The sequence below is a fragment of the Anomaloglossus baeobatrachus genome, chromosome 4 (genome assembly GCF_048569485.1).
Source record: "Anomaloglossus baeobatrachus isolate aAnoBae1 chromosome 4, aAnoBae1.hap1, whole genome shotgun sequence".
NCBI classification, from domain to species: domain Eukaryota; kingdom Metazoa; phylum Chordata; class Amphibia; order Anura; family Aromobatidae; genus Anomaloglossus; species Anomaloglossus baeobatrachus.
In genome coordinates this window covers 459,801,263-459,825,388 of record NC_134356.1, presented here as the reverse complement: position 1 = coordinate 459,825,388, position 24,126 = coordinate 459,801,263, and the positions used below count along the sequence as shown (strand labels likewise).

At 44.4% G+C, this 24,126-nt stretch overlaps 1 protein-coding gene across 4 annotated transcripts in view; it reads right to left on the bottom strand.

Annotated features, from left to right (window-relative positions):
• Positions 1–24,126, bottom strand: part of SORD (sorbitol dehydrogenase) — a 91,877-nt gene that overhangs the window by 7,286 nt on the left and 60,465 nt on the right. For all 4 annotated transcript variants that reach the window (XM_075342708.1, XM_075342705.1, XM_075342706.1 and 1 more), the window contains 3 exons: positions 19,685–19,803; positions 17,886–17,951; positions 15,596–15,771 (listed from right to left, as the gene is read on the bottom strand). In XM_075342708.1, coding sequence (XP_075198823.1) covers positions 15,596–15,771; positions 17,886–17,951; positions 19,685–19,803 — 361 coding nt within the window. The remainder of the gene's footprint in view (positions 1–15,595; positions 15,772–17,885; positions 17,952–19,684; positions 19,804–24,126) is intronic.

Genomic DNA, 24,126 nt, shown 5'->3' with positions numbered 1-24,126 from the left:
CCGTCGCTGTCGCTGTGTTTGACATCCAGTAACGACCTGGCCCCTGCTGTGAGGTCGCCGGTCGTTGCTGAATGTCCTGCTTCATTTTTTGGACGTTGCTCTCCCGCTGTAAAGCACACATCGCTGTGTGTGACAGCGAGAGAGCGACGAACTGAAGCGAGCAGGGAGAAGGCTTCTGGCAGCCTGCGGTAAGGTGTAACCAAGGCAAACATTGGGTAACCAAGGGAAGTGCTTCGCTGGTTACCCGATATTTACCTTAGTTACTAGCGTCCGCTGCTCTCAGGCTGCCAGTGCCGGCTCCCTGCACGCATAGCCAGAGTACACATCGGGTAAATAAGCAAAGGTTTGCTTATTAACCCGATGTGTACTCTGGCTAGGAGTGCAGGGAGCCAGCGCTAAGCGGTGTGCCTGGGAAACCAAGGTAAATATCAGGTAACCAGCGAAGGGCTTTGCTTGGCTACTTGATATTTACCTTAGTTACCAAGCGCAGCATCGCTTCCACGCTTCACTGCTGGCTGGGGGCTGGTCACTGGTCCCTGGTGAGATCTGCCTGTTTGACAGCTCACCAGTGACCATGTAACGACGCAGCAGCGATCCTGATAAGATCAGGTCATTGTCGTGATCGCTGCTGCGTCGCTACGTGTGACCCCAGCTTTAGGGAAATCAATACTACTGCACCTTTTATTTCACCCGGTAACTTTTCAGTCTACATCAAATGATCTTTTTCTGCAGAAACTGAAATATCCATTTTAAAGCATTTCTTAGCCATGGACTCTTCTACTCAATTCTTGAAGGAGTTGTCCAGCGCACAAAAAATATTGCTAACCCTTTTCAGACTGGGCGTTTTTCTTAGGCCTCCAACACACATCTGTGCCGCCGGTACGTGTTTGGCAGTTTTTTCATGTACCGGCGGCACGGAGACACGTGGACCTATGTTGTCATTATTGTTTGGACACACGTAAGTATTTTGGAATGGAACGCGTGTCCGTTCCGTACTTACGTGCGTCCGTGATTTTCTCACGCTGACATGTCCATGTATTCTCCGGCATCACGGGTGTCACACGGCCCGTACCTGTACCACACGGGTGTAGTGTGGATGCGAGCCTGTGTGACACGCTCCGGAGAACACGTGTCAGTAATTTAAAAATAAAAAAACAAATACTCACCTCCACCAGCCCCACAGATTCTACCGCTGCAACCTGTTAAAGTAGGTGGGCGTGCTGTCACGGACGCTGATCTCCGCCCCTCCGCTCAGCCGGAAGCAGCGTCAGCGGGGAGTGGGCGGGGCTGGAGCCGAAGATCAGGACCCTGGACAGCAGCGCGGACCACATGAGTATGCAAATTACCGGTTCTCCGTGTGCTATCGCAGATAGCACACGGAGAACACACGTGGACCGCACGTACCCGAGACACATACTTACCTCACGCAACACGCAGGGAAAATACGTGTCTCGCGGCATGCGCGTGTTTTAAACGGATGTGTGTTGGTGCGTGTTTTAAACGGATGTGTGTTGGAGGCCTTAATCATTTTTTCATCATCTTCTCTCAAGAGTCATAACTTTGTACCTCTGTTCACACACCTCTATGAGGACTTGTTTATTTTGTAGAATGATTTGTAGTTTTTACTGGTAATTACCATTCAATGAACAAGGAAAAGGGAAAAAAATCCAAGAGCGGTGAAATTATGCAATTTGAGCTTTGCATTTACAACATGAGCATTGAGTGGTAAAAATCACCTGAAACCGTGATTCTGGAGGACAGCACTTTGACAGCAATATCAAACAAAAGTATTTTTTTTTTATTTAAATGGGGGGAAAAATTGACCCCTAAAAAGAACTTGTCAGGTAAAAAAACACTATTAACCTTCAGTCATGCAGCTAATTTGTAAGTTAATGGCATTTTGGACCTCACTGGTGCCGACACTTAGAGCCCCACTGCTGGGAGGAAATTAACTTTATTCCTCTCCGCAGCATTCGGCTTCCAGTCATAGAGGGCGCATTTTCTTTAAGTGTTGCAGTGACCAGAAAAGCAGAATTCTGCAATTACATTCTTATTTTTTTTTTCATTTTGATGTTTCCTGATTGTATTAATGTTGTATGTTGATAGATTAGATTAGGTGTCCCCAATTTTTGGCTCAGGAGACCCAGGAGTGTTGCTGGAGACTGTCTTGCAACTTGATGTATTGTCCCCAGGTCTAGCAAACCAATTATGAAGAGCCTTGCACAGAAATAGATGTGCAATTAGTTGTGGGGAGATGGAAAAACAAATATTGTAAGCTGGAATAGGATAATACTGTTAGTTAGGGCTCGCTAACACAAGCGTATAAATCTCAAGTGCAATCCGATAAAAAAATGGATTGCACTTGGATCAATGTTATTTAATGAGAAAGTGTAGATCTGCGTTTTTTTCCTGAGCTGTAGTCGGCATGAGTAGAAAAACATCACAACATGCTGTGATTTCACTCCAAAATCGGTAGTGTGAGAAAAAATGTGGATGTCAAAATGACCATAACTATTGGATCAGATTTTACAGATGCATTACAGTTCTGTAAGATGGGAAACGATAATGGTGATGTAAAAGATTAATAATAGCAGAGTATAAAAATGGATTCCATAAGTAGAGCACACAAATACAAGTGAGAAAAAATTGTCCCACTTTTCTGGATGAGAATGGGACCGATTTTTTTATACGCTCGTGTGACCCCAGCCTTAAGGCTGCGTCAAATGGTACGATGTATCGTGCGATCGCACCCGCCTCCGTCGTTTGTGCGTCACGGGCAATTAGTTGCCCGTGGCGCACAAAGTCGTTTACCCCCGTCACACGTACTTACCTCCCTCACGACGTCGCTGTTTGCGGCGAACATCCTCTTCCTGAAGGGGGAGGGACATTCGGCGTCACAGCGACGTCACACAGCGGCCGCCCAATAGAAGAGGAGGGGTGGAGATGAGCAGGACGTAACATCCCGCCCACCTCCTTCCTTCCTCATTGCCGGGGTGTCACACGGAGCGATGTGTGCTGCCTCGGGAACGACGAACCACCGGCACACAGAAGGAGAAACGACTTTGAAAATGAACGACGTGTCAACGAGCAATGATAAGGTGAGTATTTTTAATCATTCACAGTCGTTCGGAGGGGTCACACGCGACGACATTTCTAACGATGCCGGATGTGTGTCACAAATTCCGTGACCCCAACGACATATCGTTAGATATATCGTAGCGTGTGACGGGGCCTTTAGAGGGGAGCTTGAAGTTTGATATAAAAGTGTGTCGAGTGTGATTGATACCAGAATACTCAATATTGGATAGCGTGGGAACCCTACAACCTTTACGAGAGGTGAGCACAAGGGAATAGGGAAGGAGAGGGAACTGGATGTGGTTAGAGACCATCTCTCAGAGTTGAATGAGGCTCTCAAGGCAAAAATTGTTGGGGACCACTGGATTGGACTTTTATAGACATGGAGATACCAGATATGTTTATTTTTTATTTCCTTATTTTTAATAAGGGAAAATGTGGGCAATTACAAATTTTAGGTTTTAAAATTATTTTTTCATGTTTTTAAACTTTTTTTTAGTTACTTTTCCCAAGATTTGTTATTCCCTTATGGGAAATTAACCTATGATCATAGCTTCTACCATGTACTGCAACACAGCAGTCAAGATCACAGTCTCTTATAAATGCCATCACCAGGCTTGTCCTCCTAGGAATACCTTCATGGCAGTAACGGGGTCTTCAGCAGACCCCCAACTGTGAAGGATACCCATTGCAATCTAGTAATAGCACCATGCTATGAGTAAGAGCAGTTTCTGTCTGAAACGTGTTGGCCAATGCCATAATGTTTTTTAAAAAATTTGGAAATAATGTTTTTATTATAAGACGACTCAGTTGTCATCGGCATATTGTATACAGAAGCTAGATACCACTCCTACCATGTCTACATATAAGTCCTGCCAGCACTGCAGCAGAGGTTAGAGGGGTAGGAGTCAGCGTCAGTGCTCAGACCACAGGTTGCACACTGCATTAAATTCGTCTACATGGCTGTCATCCCAGAAGGCTTCTTCTAAAAGATGATGCGCAAGAAAGACTGCAAACTATTTGCTGAAGACAAGTAGACTAAGGACATGAATTACTGGAACCATGTTCTGTGGTCTGAAGAGAAAAAAAAATAAACTTATTTGGATCAGATGGTGCAAAGCATGTGTGGTGGCAACCAGGTGGGGAGTACAATGACAAATATGTCTTGCCAACAGTCAAACATGGTGGTGGGAGTGTCATGGTTTGAAGCTACAGTACATGAGTGCTGCCAGTTGTAGGGAGCTACAGTTCATTGAGGGAACTATTAATGTCAACATGTACTGCAACATACTGACACAGAGCATGATCCCCTCCCTTCGGAAACATGATAACGACCCCAAACACACCTCTAAGACAACCACTGCCTTGCTAAAGAAACTGAGGGTAAAGGTGCTGGACTGATCAAGCATGTCTCCAGACCTAAACCCTTTTGAGTATCTGTGGGCTATCTTAAAGTAGAAGGTGGAGTAGCATACAGTCTCTAACATCCATCATCTCCATGATGTTGTCATGAAGTATTGGAAGAGAATTCCAGTGGCTCCTGCAAAGCTCTAGTGAACTTCATGCCCAAGAGAGTTAACGTAGTGCTTGAAAATTATGGTGGCCATGCAAAATATTGACTCGTTGGGCACATTTTGGCCATTTTTACTGAGGGGTGTACTCACTTTTGTTGCCAGTGGTATAGACATTAATGGCTGTGTGTTGAGTTATTTAGATTGCACACCAAATTTACACTTTTATAAAAGCTATACACTGATTTCTTTACATTGTATCAAAGTATCATATCTTCTATGTTGTCCTATGAAGAGTTATAAAAAATCATTTACAAAAATGTGAGGGGTGTATTCCCATTTGTGATATAATATAGCTCTTTCTCCGGCCTTCCTGTCCTCCTCTCAGGTACCATTACATATGAGCAGTCAGAAAAATGAGATGTGATGGCTAGTGGAGATGTAGCTGTAAAGAAAGACCTGTCAATTACTTGGTGATGCGCTGGAAAGTGCTCTTCACCATATATTACCACCGACTTGCCAGAGCGTTTTAGAGAATATGCCTGGCGTCACTGTGCAGCCAGGCTGTGATTCATGCTTGCCATGTCGCCTTACAGGTTTCCTTTAAATCCTTCACGACTTTTGACATAAATGTACGTCAAAAGTCGTGTCCCTGCCTTTGATGCAGGCTCGCACACAGGGCCTTCATTAGTCCCCGCACATGACAGCTGATTTAATCAGCCATTATGAGCCTCTAACAGCCCCGGGTGGAGCAGAAATCAGCCTCCGGCTATTAACCAGTTACCTGCCACTGTCAACTGCTGACATCAGGATTTAACAAGTAATTGCACGGGGGTGCGTTATTTCACCTGCCCATTGGCACACCCATGACGTTATCTCAGGGTGTAGATTGGTTTTAATGATAGCTGGGGGTCAGCTGGTGACCCCTGTGTCTGTCATCATGTGTCTCCTGTAAATGCCGACCCCTGTGCATAGCATAGGTGATAAGAAAATAGCAGCTTTACTTTCTCTAGGTGGACTAGTAAATACAGTAAAAAGTAAAAAAAAAGTTTTTCAAAACATGAAAAGAAAACATTATCACCCCTTTTTGGCTGCATTAAAAATAAAACAATAAAAAAAGGAAAACATACACATATTTGGCATCATTGTGTTCAGAAATGTCCAATCTATCAAAATTAGTGATGAGCGAGCATGCTCAGAATGCTCGTTATTCGTTTGAGTATCACAGTGTTCGGGTACTCGTGTAGCTCGGCTGTGTATCGCCGGTGCTTGGATATTTTGTCCATGAAACAAGGACCACAATGCACAGGCTCGCTTCACTGCATGATGTGTGCAAGCACCTCAGGGAGAGCCAGTCTCAGTCTCTGAATGGCTCTACCAGGGGGATAAAACAACGTCCTCGGATGTAGTGTGACCAAAAAACCCAAAAACCCTGTCCTCCCTTCCGCCCGAAAGGTTCTGTTTGTGGCTGGCCGTATGTGGACGGAGACCCGAACAGGCCAGTCATTGACTTTCCAAAATGCTCATTACTCGCATTGAGCTCGTAAGAGCGTCTGACCAGCTCGAATCGAGGAACGAGCATTCCAGCACTTCAGTGCTCACCAATCATTAATAAAAATATAAATTAAATTAATCTGGACTCAACGGACTTGACATTTTTTTCTATTTTCCAGTACACTGTATGGTAAAATTAATGGAGTCATTCTAAAATACTTATTTTTTATAATTCTTAATATAACTTGACATTAATAAACAAAATGTAAACCATGGAGATACATTGCATATGCATAGAAGAATGCAAACCATATAAGGTAAAACAAGATATACACTAGACTGTCCAAAGTTTTTACACAGCTACGACAGTCTCCAGTTCCCCAGCAGTTGGAAGACGAAACAGCCCAACCGAAGGGGAGAGAGCAAGAAAGAAAAAATGTAGAAAGAAGAGAGATAGCGAGGGAACAAAGAAAGAACGAATAATAGAAAGAGGAGAGGATAAGGGAAAAAAAAGGGGGGTGGTGAGGGGAGGAAGAGAGGTGGGGGCAAGTGTCGTCCCTCCACACACCTTCATCCACAAGGTATCTCTTTCTGTTTATCTCAGTGCCTCCTATTATTCGTCTGTCTGTTGGAAGTCGAGCCAATAGTACCAGGTTGTCCAAAACTTCTCGTAAGTGTCATGGATCAAAGATGTCTAATCCTCCATATGCATAATGTCGTTAATGGTCTCGATCCACAGTGATACGGTGGGATAGGTAACTTTCCTCCAGTTAAGAGGCACACACAAGCGGGCTGCCATAATTAGAAATCACAAGAGCGAACGTTTGTATGCAGAAGCCTACATTTCGCTGTGTTGCAGCAGGTATAATGCCAGCCCCATTTCTCCCGCATACCTCGTTATTTTGCGGATAATCTGACTCACTCCTGTCCAAAAGGGCTGCACAACACACTACACTCCCAAATGATGTGTAGGAAAGTACTCTCTGTCCTGCCTCACCTCCAACACATTGGGTCCACTGAAGGAAACATTGTGTGTAAACAAGAGGGGACTCTTTACCAGCGTGAGAGAAGTTTGTAATTCACCTCCTGTAATCTCGAGCTAAAGGACATCTTATGAGCTAGACAAAATATGTTGGCTCGCTGTTCCAGTGAGAAGGTTACAGCTAAATCTCTTTCCCATTGCAGAACGTAGAGGGGGGAGATGGCTGATCTGGGGGCAAGACCAACAGGGAGTAGGACATTGAGACAGCATGTTGGGTAGGTCCAGATACAATGCAGTTGGATTAAAAAAAAGCCTTATTCATCAAAAACTGCGTCCTAGGTGGAAGTGTGTTCAAGAATTGCTTCAGTTGGGAACTTCTCCAGTTCCCCAGTGGCACCGGATCTGAAGCAGCGATCAGCTCTTTAACACTAGAACTACTGAGGTAGTCATCTTGACTACTTTGCACCATGTATTTCTATATAGGTGTCACGAGTCCAGTAGTTCTAGTGTTAAGGGAGGGCCAGTCCGAGTACCTAATCCAAACCGCTACTCTGTCAAAACTTGCCCTACTCCATGCCCTAAAAATGGGATCCAAAAGAACTGGGACTAAAGCCGGGGTGACTGAAAATCGGTGCAAGATTTGAGAGGGGGGGGGAGTCGCCACCCTGCTTACTTACGAATCCAAGCAAAGTTTTAGTGTGGGCCCAATTGTAGGCTGCGCTTTCAGGGGGATGGGGCAGCAGAGGCAGCCCAGGGGAGGGTGCACAAAAGTCTGAAAAGCTCTGTTCTATCTCAACCCATGCCTTGTTTGTTTCTACACCAGTCAACAATCCGCACCAGGTGGGAAGCCACGTGGGTTTTGTTTGAGATTTGAGAGGCCAATGCCCCTTTCAGCTTTGGGTCTACATAGGACAGCACATTTAATTAACCCTAGCTCACTTGCCGGCCCAGATAAAGGCCATTTGAATTGCATTTATTGTTTTGAAGAAGGCTGAAGGGCCTGTAGCAAATATAATATTCTCAGGAGAATATTCATTTTGAAGATTTGGCACATACCAAACCAGGTAATGTTTTATTTGGACCACCTCTCACAGTCTTCTCTTATAGTTTTAAGAAGTCCCAGAAAATTGTACTGGTATAACATCGGAAGAGATGCAATAATCTTTACTCCTAAATAGCTTAACATTTGTGCTGCCCATTTAAAACTAAAAGCTTCCTTAAGGTGACTCACAAGTGGGGGAGGAAGACCAACATCCAGAGACTCTAATTTGGAAAAATTAATTTTGAAGTTAAAGAGGTGAGAGTAGCTGTGGAATTCCGCCATTAGATTAGGGAGTGAGATTCTAGGGTTGGTGATAAAGAAACGAAGGTCATCCACATAAGCGGCAATTTAGTGTGTGGGGGAGAGAATTTTTATTCCATTAATATTACCATTAGCCTGAACGTGTCTAAGAAAGGGCTCGATGGTTAGTACAAAAATCAGAGGGGAAAGAGTGCAGTCCTGCCTCGTCCCGTTTGATATGCTAAAACAGTTAGATAGGATAACGTTCATCCATACGTGTGAGCAAGTTTGGCTGTATGGATTATGTTTATCACCTCAATGGTGTTGTTCCATGCCTCCCTCCCCATCATAAACCATGCTTGGTCCTGGTGAACAATACCCTGCAATAGAGGCGCCAACCTGGAGGAGAACATTTTGGCAAAAAACCTTAGTATCAACATTCAGAAGGGAGATGGAACGATAGTTGAAACATTGTGCTGGGTTCTTTCCAGGGTTGTGGATCACCAAAACGTGCGCCCGCAGGACATCCATCGGCGGAGGAGTCACGCGAGACATAGCATTAAATGAAGACAACAGGTAAGCAGACAAACGTTCCTGAAATTTTTATAGCATGGCAATCCATCTGGATCCGGCGCCTTCCCTGATTGGGAGGAGGAGATAGCAGAGGCTAACTCTTGTTCCGTTATTGGTGTCTCTAGATTCCCAATCCACATACGGAAGTCAGGCGCGGAGGTGAGGGGGTTTGATCCATCTATATTGTATAATGAGGCATAATAGTTCTGAAATGCCAATGCAATCTCAAAAGGACAAGTGAACTTTTGAGTTCTGTGAGCGAGAGGTAACCTCCGATACATATGTGCTCATTTTATGGGCCCGTAAAGCTTTTGCCAACGATCTGCTGCACTTATTCCCATATTCGTAAAAGTGACGTCTGGCTCTAGCCAGAGTCTCTTTTGCTTTCTGGTTAAAGAGAGCCCTAAGCTCCTCCCTTTTCTTAAGGATTGCATCTCTCAGCTCGATTACTGGTGTTCGCTTGTGTCTAGTTTCCAAATCTCGCAATTGAGATAGTAAGCCCACTATTTCTGATTTCATCTCTCGCTTCAATCTTGCACCATGCTTTATGAGCAAACCCCTGATGACACACTTATGTGCCTTCCACACCACTATTGGCGACGAGTCTGATTGAGTATTTAAGTCAAAGTTCTCAGTTAGGGCCTGTGAGATCTCGTCCTGCGTCACTGTGTCATCTAGCATGGCAGAGTTAAGTTTACATTGCCACTGTCTAGGTAGTGGGGAGGAAAAAAAATGAAGATCGTTACCAGTGCATGGTCAGAAAAAGTAATAGCGTTAATCCCTGCCATCTGTATTTTGTCGAGGTCTGCATGCATAATAAAAAAATAGTCTAACCTTGAGTCAGAGATGGACTGTAGAGTAGAATGAAAATTTTTGTCATTGGGGTGTAGAATACACCAAGTACACAGCAGCTGATATTGTGTAAGACCCTTTTAACTTTACGTAGAGCTGCACTTGACAGGGAGGAATAGCCAAATGAGGTGTGCCTTAAAGGCTTGAGGGCCATGTTCAAGTCTCCCCCCAGCACCAGGGTGCACTCTGAAAATTCGTCCACACGTTACAAGAAATGTGTTAATGCTGAACTATTGCCTGTATTTGGCAGATATAGCAGTGCAAAGGCGTAGGGCTGTGCAGCAACTTGCCCCTTAACTATTAGCATTCGGCCCTGGTCATCAGGACAGAAGTCAGAAAATTCCCAATCTCTCGCAAAATCAAAATACTAATGCCACATGATTTTGTATCTGGTGAGAGGCTATGGTAGGCATGAGGGAAAAATGGGTTAGCTAGTATAAATGGCTTGTTCACACACATGTGAGTCTCCCAAAGGAACGCCACTTGTATGTGACTAATTTTCAAATATTTAAACATGATGGATATCTTAGGCTGTTTCACACATCCGGTTTTTGCTATCAGGCACAATCCGGCAAATACCGGATCAAACGGATCTGGCGCCAGATGCGTTTTTAGCGCTGGATTGTGCCTGATGGTGTTGTGGTTCATCTGGCGTGTGCCGGATCCAGCTAAATTTCCATGTCCGGCTGGCGGAAAGGACACACAAGGGATCATGTTGTGTGACTGGCAAAAAAACGCACCGCGCCAGATCTGGCGCCGTGTTGTAAAATGAAAACCTATGGGTGCCGGATCCGTCGTAATGTGGTAAAAAACGCATTCCACCGACAGATCCGGTTTTCTTAACTGACCATGTTCAGATGTATAAATTCCTTTCTGGTTAGAAAATCTCTCTCTCTCTCCGTTTGTCGGTCTCTCTCTCTCACCCCCTCTCTCATACTCACCGATCACCGGCGCAGCATGGCGCTGCACAGTTGTCACAATCACTGCTTCCCCCACCCACCGGCGCCCATGACTGGTTGCAGTCAGAGCCCCCATGCTGAGTAACAGCTATCTCACTGCAACCAATCACAGCCGCCGGTGGGCGTGCCTATATTGTGCAGTACAATAAATAAATTAAAAAAAAAACGGTATGCGGTCCCCCCCTAACTTTGATACCAGCCAAAGTAAAGCCACACAGCTGAGGGTTGGTATTCTCAGGATGGGGAGCTCCACGTTATGGGGAGCCCCCCAGCCTAAAAATATCAGGCAGCAGCGGCCCGGAATTGCCGCATCCATTAAATGCGACAGTCCCGGGACTCTACCTGGCTCATCCTGAATTGCCCTGGTGCAGTGGCAATCAGGGTAATAAGGAGTTAATGGCAGCCCATAGCTGCCACTAAGTCTTAGCTTAGTGATGGCAGGTGTCTATGAGATACCCCCCATCACTAAACTGTAGTGAAAGTAAATAAACACAAACCGAAAATTCCTTTATTTGAAATAAAAGACAAAAAAAACACCCTCTTTCACCACTTTAGTAATCCCCAAATACCCTTCCAGGTCCGACGTAATCCACATGCGGTCCCACGACGCTTTCAGCTCTGCTACACCGGAAGCTGACAGGAGTGGCAGTAGAACACCGCCGCTCGCTGTGAGCTCCATGGAGCAACTGAAGTGATTCGCGCTGTCACAGGCCAGATCGCTAGGACGAGTATGGGACGATTCACTGCTGATCCAAGAATAAGTAGGATTTAATGTCCGAGAACACTGTCTCTCAGTGTCCATCAGACCCAGAATTAAGACTAGAAGGGAAAATGCTCATGGGTCTAGCTCTTCTTGCGGTAGTGTATTATCATAAGGCAATGAGCAGTCTCCATCCGGGTTACGGCAGGAAGAAGCCAGCTTAATATTTTTCTTGTTTCTCTGCGGGGGTCAGAAGAGGCCCTCAACTGCGAACCAGTCCAGTACCTGAAACGATGGAATGTCTAGAAATGCGAAAAGACCCTCCACATCCCGCTGGGACTTGAGGAAGAATGCCTTGCCATTCCTGCGGACCATGAGGTTGAAAGGGTGGCCCCATCGGTAGGAGGCACCAGCCTCTTTGATTTTGAGTAGTAGAGGGTGTAAATGTAAGATGGTGGTCGAGTTCCTACCCCTAAAGACACCAAATGTGTTCTTAAATATATACATGTGATAAAATATAAAGTGTATAGTGTAAGGTATTGTAATGTATAAGATGTAGCAGAGTAGAGAATGTTACTATGTAGAGGTGTAGCAGTATTGAAGATGTAATGTACAGTATGTGTATTAGTATAAGGTGTAATGTTATATAGTATATAATGTATAATGCATAATAAGGTTTTATTAGTGTTATAGGTATGCAGCTGAAAAGTTAAATCTGTCCGGTGACAGACAGGTGACAGTTGGGATTCTAGGATTAGCCAATAGGGAAAGAGCTACTGCTGAGGGAGAGAAACGTTTGCTGTGGAAACATCAGTTAGGGGCCCAGCCTGTGACAGGAACAGACCTCAAGTCTGAGGAGAAGCAGAGCCGCATGATATGGGTGTCACGAAGAGAGGGAGACCATGACATTGAATAGTGTGACAAAGGAAAAGGGGGAACAACTGAGATTACTGTGACACAGAGTGATCTAGTGGAGCTGGGTCAGCGCACTGACTGAAGGAACAAGTGACAGAGAGAGAGACAAGTCCTGGTGCAAGACAGAGCAGGACAAGGAACAAAGTGAGTGTCTTAAGGGAGTGTCCCTGAGGCGTCTTCAGTAGCATATAGCTTGGTCCAGCCATATTGGCAATACCCGTCTAGGAGGGAGAAGACGTGGGACTGCTTGAGGAGGAGAATGACTTCCAAGGACTGTGATGTAGTACTAGGCTGGGTAGTGAAGGGAAGAAAAAGCCTTATGGAGGTTGGAACGACTAAAATGAATGTGTGCTTAATGATTCTCTGTGATATTGAAATGTGCAAGAAGAATTGTGTCCGCCATCTTATGTACGTTGTTGTTACCAAGTTAACGTTCAGTAAAACAATGTTTTTTATCAACTTGTGGTCTCCCTCAATGAACTGTGTACCATCTGGTCCTGGCCAGCCAAAACCACCGGCAACATGCGGCCTGCCAATGCATATAGCCTCTGGAGTGAAACACCACACACCCAGCCAGGACCTCCATTTTCATGTAGCATGCCGGGGTGCAACAGACTATTTCCTCGCCCACGACTACCACCCTGCGCCACGTTACATAACTGTCTCCGCATATATAGCGTACGGCTTGATACATCGAGCAACAGTCTTATCTCTGCCCCATCAATAGACACTGCTCCATGCGACTATGCCTAACGTAAAATGTCATCTTTATCCATAACATAATGTAGCCTGCATAAGACATCACATGCTGTTGCGGTATCTGAGAAGCCGGACCATGCCACTCTATTAACTCTATCCACAATGTAGGTGAAGTCTGGGGGTTTCTGCGTGATGGTATTGAAAATGGACCTCACAAATTGTAGTAGATCTTCAGCATAGATTTCCTCTGGGATGCCTTTAAGGCAAATATTGTTCCATCTTTCCCTATTCTCCTGATCATCCGCTAGGAGTACCAGACACTGTGTATGAGACTGTGCCATCGATAATTTAGTTTCCAGTGCACCCACTCTGTCTGTAATGACAGACAAAGCCTCTTCATTAGCCAAGGCCATCTCAGCCAGAGAGTCCAAGTCCCCTTTAATAACTGCCAGGGCCCTTTCCTGAGAGGTTTCAAACATTCGGGCCATAGGCCAATCTGTCCAGGTCATTTTTCGATGGCAGAGCCTGAATCAATGCTCTGATCCTCTGTAGCTCTGACAGAAACTCAGGAGGCTGAAGCATTAAAGAAGACTGTGACAGGCCAGGCCAATCCTCATGTAATGTATCAATATGTGGATCTGAGCTGTGAAGGCAGGGATTTGCTGATGCATTAGATGATGATTCTTGTTTCCAGCCCCCACCTGTGTAGCTCCAACGGGGCAAGTGTCATTATCAAATGAGTGGCCCCCTCTGGGTATCTCTGGATGGCATAAGGGCTCACCTTTGAGGGCCTACGTGCCCCGCTTATCCACTCTGTGCTGCGCAGCAGCGCGCGCCTGCTCCTACTCCTGAGACGTCATAGCTGTCGGTCCGTGCTTAGAGGCTCCTGCCTTAGAGAAGAATCGCGCCAGCTCAGATCCACCACTCCATCCGCACGATGCAGCAGCTGGGGTTATGCTCCCTTCTGTCCTCTTCCTCTTGGACATCGTTGCTGCAGTCAGGGACGGCTAAACATGGGAATAATTGCCTGGGTCCACAGAGCTCTGGAAGCCTGCTTCCTTAAACAGCCATTGCTAAGCCATGCCCCCCTAAGTACAACTTGTCACGCAAAAAGCAATTCCTCATATGGCAATATTGATGAAAAAATTAAAAATATATGGCTCTTGGAAGAAGGGGAGGAAAAAATGAAAATGGAAAAATGCCAGGGGGTGAAAGGTTTAAAGAAATTGCATTTGTCACAAATATTTAGTAAAAGGAGTTGTCCACTTTCATTTGCTGTTAGGGGACAGGTTTGTCCTGTTAAGAAAATAAAAAAAAAACATACTTATCCTCTACTGCTCCAGCACTGCTCCGTTCTATGTTGACAAGCTGCATCTTGACATCAGTGCAGAGTTCAGTGATTGGCTGCAGCGCTGTTGACTGACATCAACCATGCAGCAAAACATTATAAAACACCACCGAACTTGACAGTTCCTTCAATTTCTCGATGTGTTAGCCTCTTGTTCGCTAGTTTGTTCTAGACCCATTTGCACCCATCAAAGCCTAGTCTTTAGACTTTCATCTCATCGCTCCAAATCATCCATTTCTAATTTTCTACCTTTCACTTTTCAGACTTTTTTGCAAACTTGAGCTGATGCCTCTCATGACGATTGAAATTGAGGCATCTTCACCTTTCTCGGGCCACCATTCCAGACTTGTGTAACGCGCATCATACAGTGCATGCATGGACGTCTGTGATCTCACTATTACAAAGTATACAAGCCACCTCCACTGCAGTGTTGGTTGTGCCAAAACTGACAGACCTTATGATGAGCTGACTTGTTGACTCCACTTTTGCCTTGAGCTCCACCTCTTGGCTTTTGAATGGATGGACGGACCTCATTTCGTATTTTTTCATCTACCATGGCACTCACATGATACAATTAGGCAATTTTCTTGGAAACTGCAAAACCCTGCATTGTTGTCTATATTATCTTATGCCTCCTCCCCTGGCCAGGAGCTGTGGCATGCACCACCAAGAAACTGTATGGTTGGACAAAGCAAATATAGTGCACAGCAGGGGCACATTTCTAAAATATCAGCAAGGGGGGGAAAATGTAACAAATTCAATTATGGAACTTATTTTTATTTCAATATCTATTGAATAAAATATACTTTGTGGGACAAGCCCTTTAAAAGTAAGCTTTGAACAGTCATATTATTAGTCATAGTCATAGTTATTGCACTGCAAACATGCCACAGGTACAGCACACTCATTGTTTATGGTGCTCAAGATTTCTTTTTATCAGCTGAGAAGCAATCTACACCCAAAATTAAAAAGAAAACGAAAATTGTAATAAAACGTTTTCTCACATGACGCATTGCTGTTTTATACGTTGCCTAGACACGGGTACAAACATGTTTATCGGTTACCATTACACTATTGATACAGAATTCCATTCAGGATGAGATCATATAAAGCAATACATAAAATGGTGTCATCCTTCAGTAATAAGCGAATTCCACACTTAGGGTGGTGATACCTTTTATGTAAATGATCTTGCTCCTACTTACATAGATTCCTGCCTGAATACAAGCTTCAGCTCCAGTGCATTCAATGGTGATCTCGGGCTTGCATCCTAGTAAGTCTTCCACTTTCTGAGCAGTTTGCTGAGGGGTCTCTTTGGCAACTTGCAAAATAAAATCGGCTCCAACTTCTTTGGCTTTTTCTAGTCTTGAGGATGATAAATCTGAAAAAGGATTCCATCGTTATATACATTGGAGAGACTAAACTGTAACCATGTTAGAAGCAAAGTCAAAGCACTATGGACATGCTACGCTAAAAAGAAAGAAAAAACATGAGATGATCAAGACAGGATACACACAATGAACAGGGCTAACTACACTGATTTCTATACGAACCATGGGTTTCCATAAAAGAATTTCTACAACCATTTTTTAAAAAAACAAATAAAAAATGCATGTGTTTTTGGTGTATTTTTTATGCTTTTTTTATCACCAATAAGTGAAAAATGCAAGGAAAAATACAAACTAATTACTGCATTTTTGTGGTCACCAGAAAACTGCAGCCACAAAAAAGCAAGCTGAACAAATCTGAAATCTCATAGACTTTGCTGGGGAAAGAAAAGCATGCAGTTTGTGGTGATTAAAAGGTCCCCCCCAAACAGTAGCAAAAATGCATCAAAAACCGCAGCGTGCGCATGCGGCCTTATAATGTCTGCCATTGCTACTTCTTGTGGTAGGGCATTCCACAGTCTGATTGCTCTAACTGTAAAGAACCCTTTCCTATTTAGTTGCCGGAATCTCTTTTCTTCCACATGTAATGAGTGTCCCCTGTCCTTTGTATTGCCTTTGGAAGGAATAAGTCATGTGCCAGTCCTTTATATTGACCACACACACATGTATTTATACATATAAATGAGATCTCCTCTTAGACGTCTTTTTTCTAAGCTAAACAAGCCCAACTTTTCCAACCTCTCATTATAAGAGAGACCTTCCTTCCATTATAATAATCTCGTTGCCAACATTTGACCTGACTGTAACTTTCCAATATCCTTTTAAAATGTGGAGCCCAAAACTGGATCCCATATTCCAGATGTGGCCTTACAATTGACTTATAGACAGGTAACAATATATTGGAATCACGGGATCTAATCTCTCTTTTTATACACCCTAAAATCTTGTTTGCTTTAGCAACTGCTGCTTGACATTGAGTGCTGCTGCTCAGCTTATTTGTAATGAGAATACCCAAGTCCTTCTCTTGTTCTGTAGTCCTCAGTTTACTTCCATCTAATGTACATGCAGCAATGGGATTACTCCGGCTTAGATGCATTAATTTACATTTATTAATGTTAAACCATGTCTGTCATGTGTTTACAATATTACAGAATGATCTGGATAAGGTGTCTACACAGGTACCGTCAATCTCAGTTTTTATTATCATACATAGTTTTGTGTCATCAGCAAAGACTGAATCTCATCCATTAGGTCAGGGGTCCTCCACCTGTGGTTCGGGAGCCATATGTGGCTTGCAGGCCTATGATGAGTGTCTTGCGACTGTCTGCCAACTTATTACATTAGCACCAGGTCTAGCAAACAGCTATGAAGAGCAGGTCTCCAGATGGTAAATTAGATGAGTAGCCCTGCATAGAAGAACAGGTTTGGATGCCTATATACTGGCCTTGGGGGTTTAGATATACAGTTGAAACCAGTTTACATACACCATCTAAAAAGACTCATATACAGGTTTTTCTCAGTATCTGACATGAAATCAAAATAAATCTTTCCCATTTTAGGTCAATTAGGAACCAAAATTATTTATATTTGAAAATGCTAGGAGAGGGAGAGGGAGAGGGAGAGAGGGAGAGAGAGAGAGAAAGAGAGAGAGAAAGAGAAAGAGAGAGAAAAAGAGAAAGAGAGAAAGAGAAAGAGAGAAAGAGAAAGAGAGAAAGAGAGAAAGAGAGAGAGGGAGAGAGGGAGAGAGGGAGAGAGAAAGAGAAAGAGAAAGAGAGAGAGAAAGAGAGAGAAAAAGAGAAAGAGAGAGAAAGAGAAAGAGAGAGGGAGAGAGAAGAGAGAGAAGAGAGAGAGAGAGAATGTGTTAAGGCATTTTTATTACATTCTACAAACTCAAAAGTTTACATACACTAATAGTCCTATGCCTTTAAACGATTAGGGACAGCCCAAATGATTATGTCATGTCTTTGGAAGCTTCTGATAGGTTTATTATGCTACTTATATATTACTATAAATTTGATACAAAATCGTGACTAGGTACATTAAATACTGTATTATTTTGAAAAATAGCTAAATAAGTAATAATAAAGCAAATATTTAATTTTCTTACCACTTATAATTACTTGTGAAGCTCCCATCATCTTTGCAACAATCAGAGAAACCAGCCCAATTGGACCTATAATGTTAATTTTGAAATAAAAAAAATACATTTTAATAAAATAATTAATCGTATTGAAAATCAATCAAGACATGACCTTAGAGACATTATGAAACACCAGTCTTAATGAATCGAGGCATATTTATGTTCCAGGGTAGTAATGAAGAAACTTTTCAAATACACTTCATTAAAAATCTATGTCTCTCTATAACACTTCTGGAGACCTATGTATCTACATGGCTACAGACTACAAAAAAAACGGTGTAGCCTGATTCTGTAGTCTTCGACCCAGATTTATTCTGATGTTTATGCCAGAAGTCTGCAGTAAAAAAAAACCCCTCAAATGTTGCAAAACTTTTGGGCAGTTCTGCCAAAATAAACAGAGCAGGGGAGGAGCCAGGGCAGGACAGCGAATGCTAAATTCATTAAAAGTGGTGGCATTCTTTAAGCCAAAAATGTTACTCTAGTACCTAACTGGAGTAGCACCAAGTTAATTAAAGGGAATCTGTCAGCAGATTTTTACTACCTCATCTAAGAGCAGCATTATGTAGGCAAAGAGATCCTGAATCTAACGATGTATCCCTTAGGTTACTGGGTGCAGCCGTTCTGACACAAGCCAAGTTTCAGGTTTGAGATTTTGTATGTAGCAGTACTGGGAGAGCTGTTCCCGTCCACACCAGGCTTTTGTTTCATTAACCCCTTATTTACCTATTTAATTTCTTTTACAGAGACAAATCTCTATATACTGTATCTCCACAGTATAATTACCGGATTGTTTTTCCACACTTGGACTTAGCCCTTTCTTTTTCATCTTTATACTAAGTAGCTGGAGGTATGTACTTTTATTTTTTTGGCCATTATAGGATGTAATCCTAACTATTTTTGCGTGCCAGAGCCGGGTTAATTACCCGATGTGTACTCCAGCTATGTATGCAGGGAGCAGGGAGCCGGCACTGGCAGCGTGAGAGCGGCGGACGCTAGTAACTAAGGTACATATCGGGTAACCAAGGAAAGGGCTTCTCAGTTACCCGATGTTTACCATGGTTACAGCTTACCACAGGCTGCCAGACGCCGGCTCCCTGCTCCCTGCTCGCTTCAGTTCGTCGCTGTCACACACAGCGATGTGTGCTTCACAGCAGGAGAGCAACGTCCAAAAAATGAAGCAGGACATTCAGCAATGACCGGCAACCTCACAGCAGGGGTCAGGTCGTTGCTGGATGTCACACACAGCGACAGAGACGGGACGTCGCTGCTACGTCACATAAAATGGTGACTTAGCAGCGACGTCGTTGTCATCGTCGCTATGTGTGACACCACCTTAACATTGCAGGTAAACAAAAGAAGACTTTGAGATAGAGAGGCTGGCTGCAAACTTCATGTTAACTCTTACAGCATTCTGGCTTCAGATTACACAGAAAAAAACGTCCTGACAGAGTCCCTTTAAGTGTCATGCATCTCTTAGGTACGACATCACACAAAACCCCAATTTTTATTGAATCTGAGCCATACTCTCTTCTCCCTTCAATAGTATGCTAAAAAGAAGTAGGGATAGAAGAGGGCCTGAAGGCAGGATCAGACTACTTGTGGAGACTGGACACACATAGGCCTCCCCTGGACCTGTAGATACAAAACAATAAAAATAGAAGAAACTTTCTGCAAAGTTACTTTTGTTCATTTTAGAGATATACAGGAACAAAAAACATGTTTGCAAAAGTGGAAATAGTTAAGATACTAAATACTTTTAGTTGTACCTGAACCACAGATGAACACTTTGCTTCCAAGTGTAACTCCAGCTCGTCTACAGGCATGAATCCCAACAGAAAGAGGTTCTATTAGAGCACCTTCTTCAAATGTTACATTTTCTGGGAGCCTGGAAGAGGCAATGAAAAATAAAAAATACATTGTGGCTATGATTATTCAGAGCGAGTGAGCTAGGGTTGTTATAACTGAACGGAAGTTGGGGTTGTGGCAGTGATTTTAGGATGTCAGATAGGTTGGATGTGTAGAGGTTGGATACGACTTCTTAGAAAGTTGGCCATTGTGGGGCTTCTGTTACTATCAAAAATGGGGGAACAACTGGACACAATTTTAGGGTACAGTCCCTTTGAGTGGTGATGGTAAAACAGAACCGCACAAGGGCAACAAAAGTATATATTTGATATATAGTTTTTTATGAAAATGTGGTAAAACTGTTGTAATAACACATTTATTTGGAATAATTGTGTCGCTCTCTGCTGCACTGTTAACATTCGTGTGAAAATGCCCTTACTACTAGAGAGTATAGACAGAAAAAATGTAGGATTGGAAATTAATATAATCACTGCTGTAACTACCATGGACAGTTCTATGCGTACTACTTGAGAGGAGGAGCTAAAGAGGAGAAGGCCAAGCTTGCACATCTCCAGTTGTAGGGTAAACCTGGCCCTACAATGATTCATTAAGGACGCAACCTTTAAAGCTTGTTGCTATACCTGGCTAACATTCTTTATGTATGCCTTAGAATATGGCCTTAAAAACTGCCTTACAAAACCACATACTGATCCCCAGCACTGGTGAGGTTCCCCAGCAGCAGTACAGAGGAGTGTTGAAAGTTCAGTCAATGAGTATGTCATTTTTAACCCCTTCACGACCGCGGGCAGTAAAATTACGTCCTATTTTAACGTGACTTAACGACCAGGGACGTAATTTTACTGCCTAAACTTCATTTGATTGCCGTGGCCATAGCAACGGCTTTCAAATGATGTCCCCTGCTGTTTCTTACAGCAGGGGACCTTTGCTTGACCCCAGGGGGGGCGGCATCGCCACCCCCTATCGACGATCGATGTGATTGGCTGTTCAAATCTGAACCGCCAACCACATCGATCGCACTAATTTCGGCAAAAATAATGCCCGAATTAGTGCGATCCTGTGAGATCCAGCTATGAGATGCCGCAGCTGCTGCAGCATATCATAGGTGGACCTCAAACATGTCTCCCCCAGCCCCTGCAGCACTGATTGGAGCGATCGTGCAATGACGCGCAATCGCTCCAATCAGTGTGCAGTGGGGCGGTGTGATTTGCCGGTGGCCGCCCTCCCCAGGCCTGTGCTGGCCTGCGAGCCCTCCCCCAACATGTCTGCAGCGTGCAGTGGCTGGTACTTGTGGTACCACGCCACCGCCGCTGCTGCCGCCGCCGCCGCCGCCCTAGCTGTCACCGCTGCTGCACGTGAGTACTGTGCTCACTTTGCAGCCAGCCCGTGCGCGCTCCCGTGGTGCCCCTGCGCGCTCCCGTGGTGCCCCTGCGCGCTGCCATGGTAGCCCCTGCCGTGCCCCCCCCGCGATCTGCTCCCCCCAACCCCCCCCCCCTTCCCCCGACATCCCGATCTGCTCCCCCCGCGATCTGACTGCCTCCCCCATTATCTCTGTTCTGCAGCTCCCTCTCCGGTCTCCCCCTCTGCTCTACCCCCTCCCCCTCTGCTCTCACCCCCCCCTCTGCTCTCACCCCCCCCCTCTCCCCCTCTGCTCTCCCCCGACGTCCTCTTACCTGTCTTCACCGGCCTGATCACATCTGCGTCCATCGCTGGGTCCTTCCTGGGCATTCTGCTGATCTGCCTGCTGCTCCTGTAAAGCTGTCCATCTCTCTGCCATCTATTCCTCTGCAGCTCTTCTGGTCAGTGTTCCTCCTGCTAGTCCTCTGGGTACTGTGAGTATAACTTTTTTTTTTTTTTCCGTATCCCCTGTCCATTTTTACACCTCATCTGTCCGTGCGTCCCGCCAAGCGCTGATCAGGGATGCAGATAACGGATCGGCATCCCTGCTCAATTTTTGGCGTGACTTTTTTTTTTTTTTCCGTATCCCCGACGCTTTTTGTATCGCATCCGTCCGTGCGTCCCGCCAAGCGCTGAACAGGGATGCAGATAACGGATCGGCATCCCTGCTCAATTTTTGGCGTGACTTTTTTTTCCGTATCCCCGACGCTTTTTGTATCGCATCCGTCTGTGCGTCCCGCCAAGCGCTGATCAGGGATGCAGATAACGGATCGGCATCCCTGCTCAATTTTTGGCGTGACTTTTTTTTTTCCGTATCCCCGACGCTTTTTGTATCACATCCATCCGTGCGTCCCGCCAAGCGCTGATCAGGGATGCACATAACGGATCGGCATCCATGGTCAATTTTTGGCGTGACTTTTTTCCATATTTGCGACGCTTTTTGTATCGCATCCGTCCGTGCGTCCCACCAAGCGCTGATCAGGGATGCACATAACGGATCTGCATCCATGGTCAATTTTTGGCGTGACTTTTTTTTTTTTTACGTATCCCCGACGCTTTTTTTTATCGCATCCGACCGTGTGTCCTGCAGCGGCCGATCAGTGCACTGCGTCTGTGCGTTTGAAAAGTCAAATGGCGCTCCTTCTCTTCTGAGCCCCGCCATGCGCTCAAACAATTTATTTCCACCACATATGAGGTATCTGCGTACTCAGGAGAAAATGCACAATACATTTTATGGTGCATTTTTTCCTGATAGCCTTGTGAAAAAAAAAGCTACCTAGTTGAAGCAACCGTTTTGTGGTAAAAAAAATTTTTTTTCTTTTCACGGCTCAACGCTATAAACTTCTGTGAAGCCCCCAGGTGTTCAAAGTGCACATCAAACATCTAGAAAAATTATTTGAGGGCTCTAGTTTCCAAAATGGTGTCACTTGTGGGGGAGCTCCACTGTTTAGGCACCATAGGGGGTCTCCAAACGTGACATGGCGTCCGCTAATGATTCCAACCAATTTTGCTGTCAAATGGCGCTCCTTCTCTTCTGAGCCCCGCCATGCGCCCAAACAATTACTTTCCACCACATATGAGGTATCTGCGTACTCAGGAGAAAATGCACAATACATTTTATGGTGCATTTTTTCCTGATAGCCTTGTGAAAAAAAAAGCTACCTAGTTGAAGCAACCGTTTTGTGGTAAAAAAAAATTTTTTTCTTTTCACGGCTCAACGCTATAAACTTCTGTGAAGCCCCCAAGTGTTCAAAGTGCTCACCAAACATCTAGAAAAATTATTTGAGGGCTCTAGTTTCCAAAATGGGGTGACTTGTGGGGGAGCTCCATTGTTTAGGCACCTCAGGGGGTCTTCATACCCCACATGGCGTCCGCTAATGAGTGCAGCTAATTTTGCATTCAAAAATTCAAATGGCGCTCCTTGCCTTCCGAGCACTGCCGTGTGTCCAAAGATTTGATTTCCACCACATATGAGGTATCTGCGTATTCAGGAGAAAATGCACAATACATTTTATGGTGCATTTTTTCCTGTTACCCTTGTGAAAAAAAAAGCTACCTAGTTGAAGCAACCGTTTTGTTGTAAAAAAAATTTTTTTTCTTTTCACGGCTCAACGCTATAAACTTCTGTGAAGCCCCCAGGTGTTCAAAGTGCTCACCAAACATCTAGAACAATTATTTGAGGGCTCTAGTTTCCAAAATGGGGTCACTTGTGGGGGAGCTCCATTGTTTAGGCACCTCAGGGGGTCTTCAAACCCGACATGGCGTCCGCTAACAGGTGCAGCTAATTTTGCACTCAAAAATTCAAATGGCGCTCCTTGCCTTCCGAGCACTGCTGTGTGTCCAAACATTTGATTTCCACCACATATGAGGTATCTGCGTACTCAGGAGAAAATGCACAATACATTTTATGGTGCATTTTTTCCTGTTACCCTTGTGAAAAAAAAAGCTACCTAGTTGAAGCAACCGTTTTGTGGTAAAAAAAATTTTTTTTCTTTTCACGGCTCAACGCTATAAACTTATGTGAAGCCCCCATGGGTTCAAAGTGCTCACCAAACATCTAGAAAAATTATTTGAGGGCTCTAGTTTCCAAAATGGGGTCACTTGTGGGGGAGCTCCATTGGTTAGGCACCTCAGGGGGTCTTCAAACCCGACATGGCGTCTGCTAATGAGTGCAGCTAATTTTGCGTTCAAAAATTCAAATGGCGCTCCTTCCCTTCCGAGCTCTGCCGTGCGCCCAAACAATTGATTTTTACCACATATGGGGTATCAGCGTACTCAGGAGAACATGCACAATAAATTGTATTGTGTACTTTCTCTTTTCTCCCTTGTAAAAATGAAAATTTTATGGCTAAAGTAACATTTTTGTGTTAAAAAGTAAAATTTTCATTTTTTCCTTCCACATTGCTTTGGTTCCTGTGAAGCACCTAAAGGGTTAATAAACTTATTG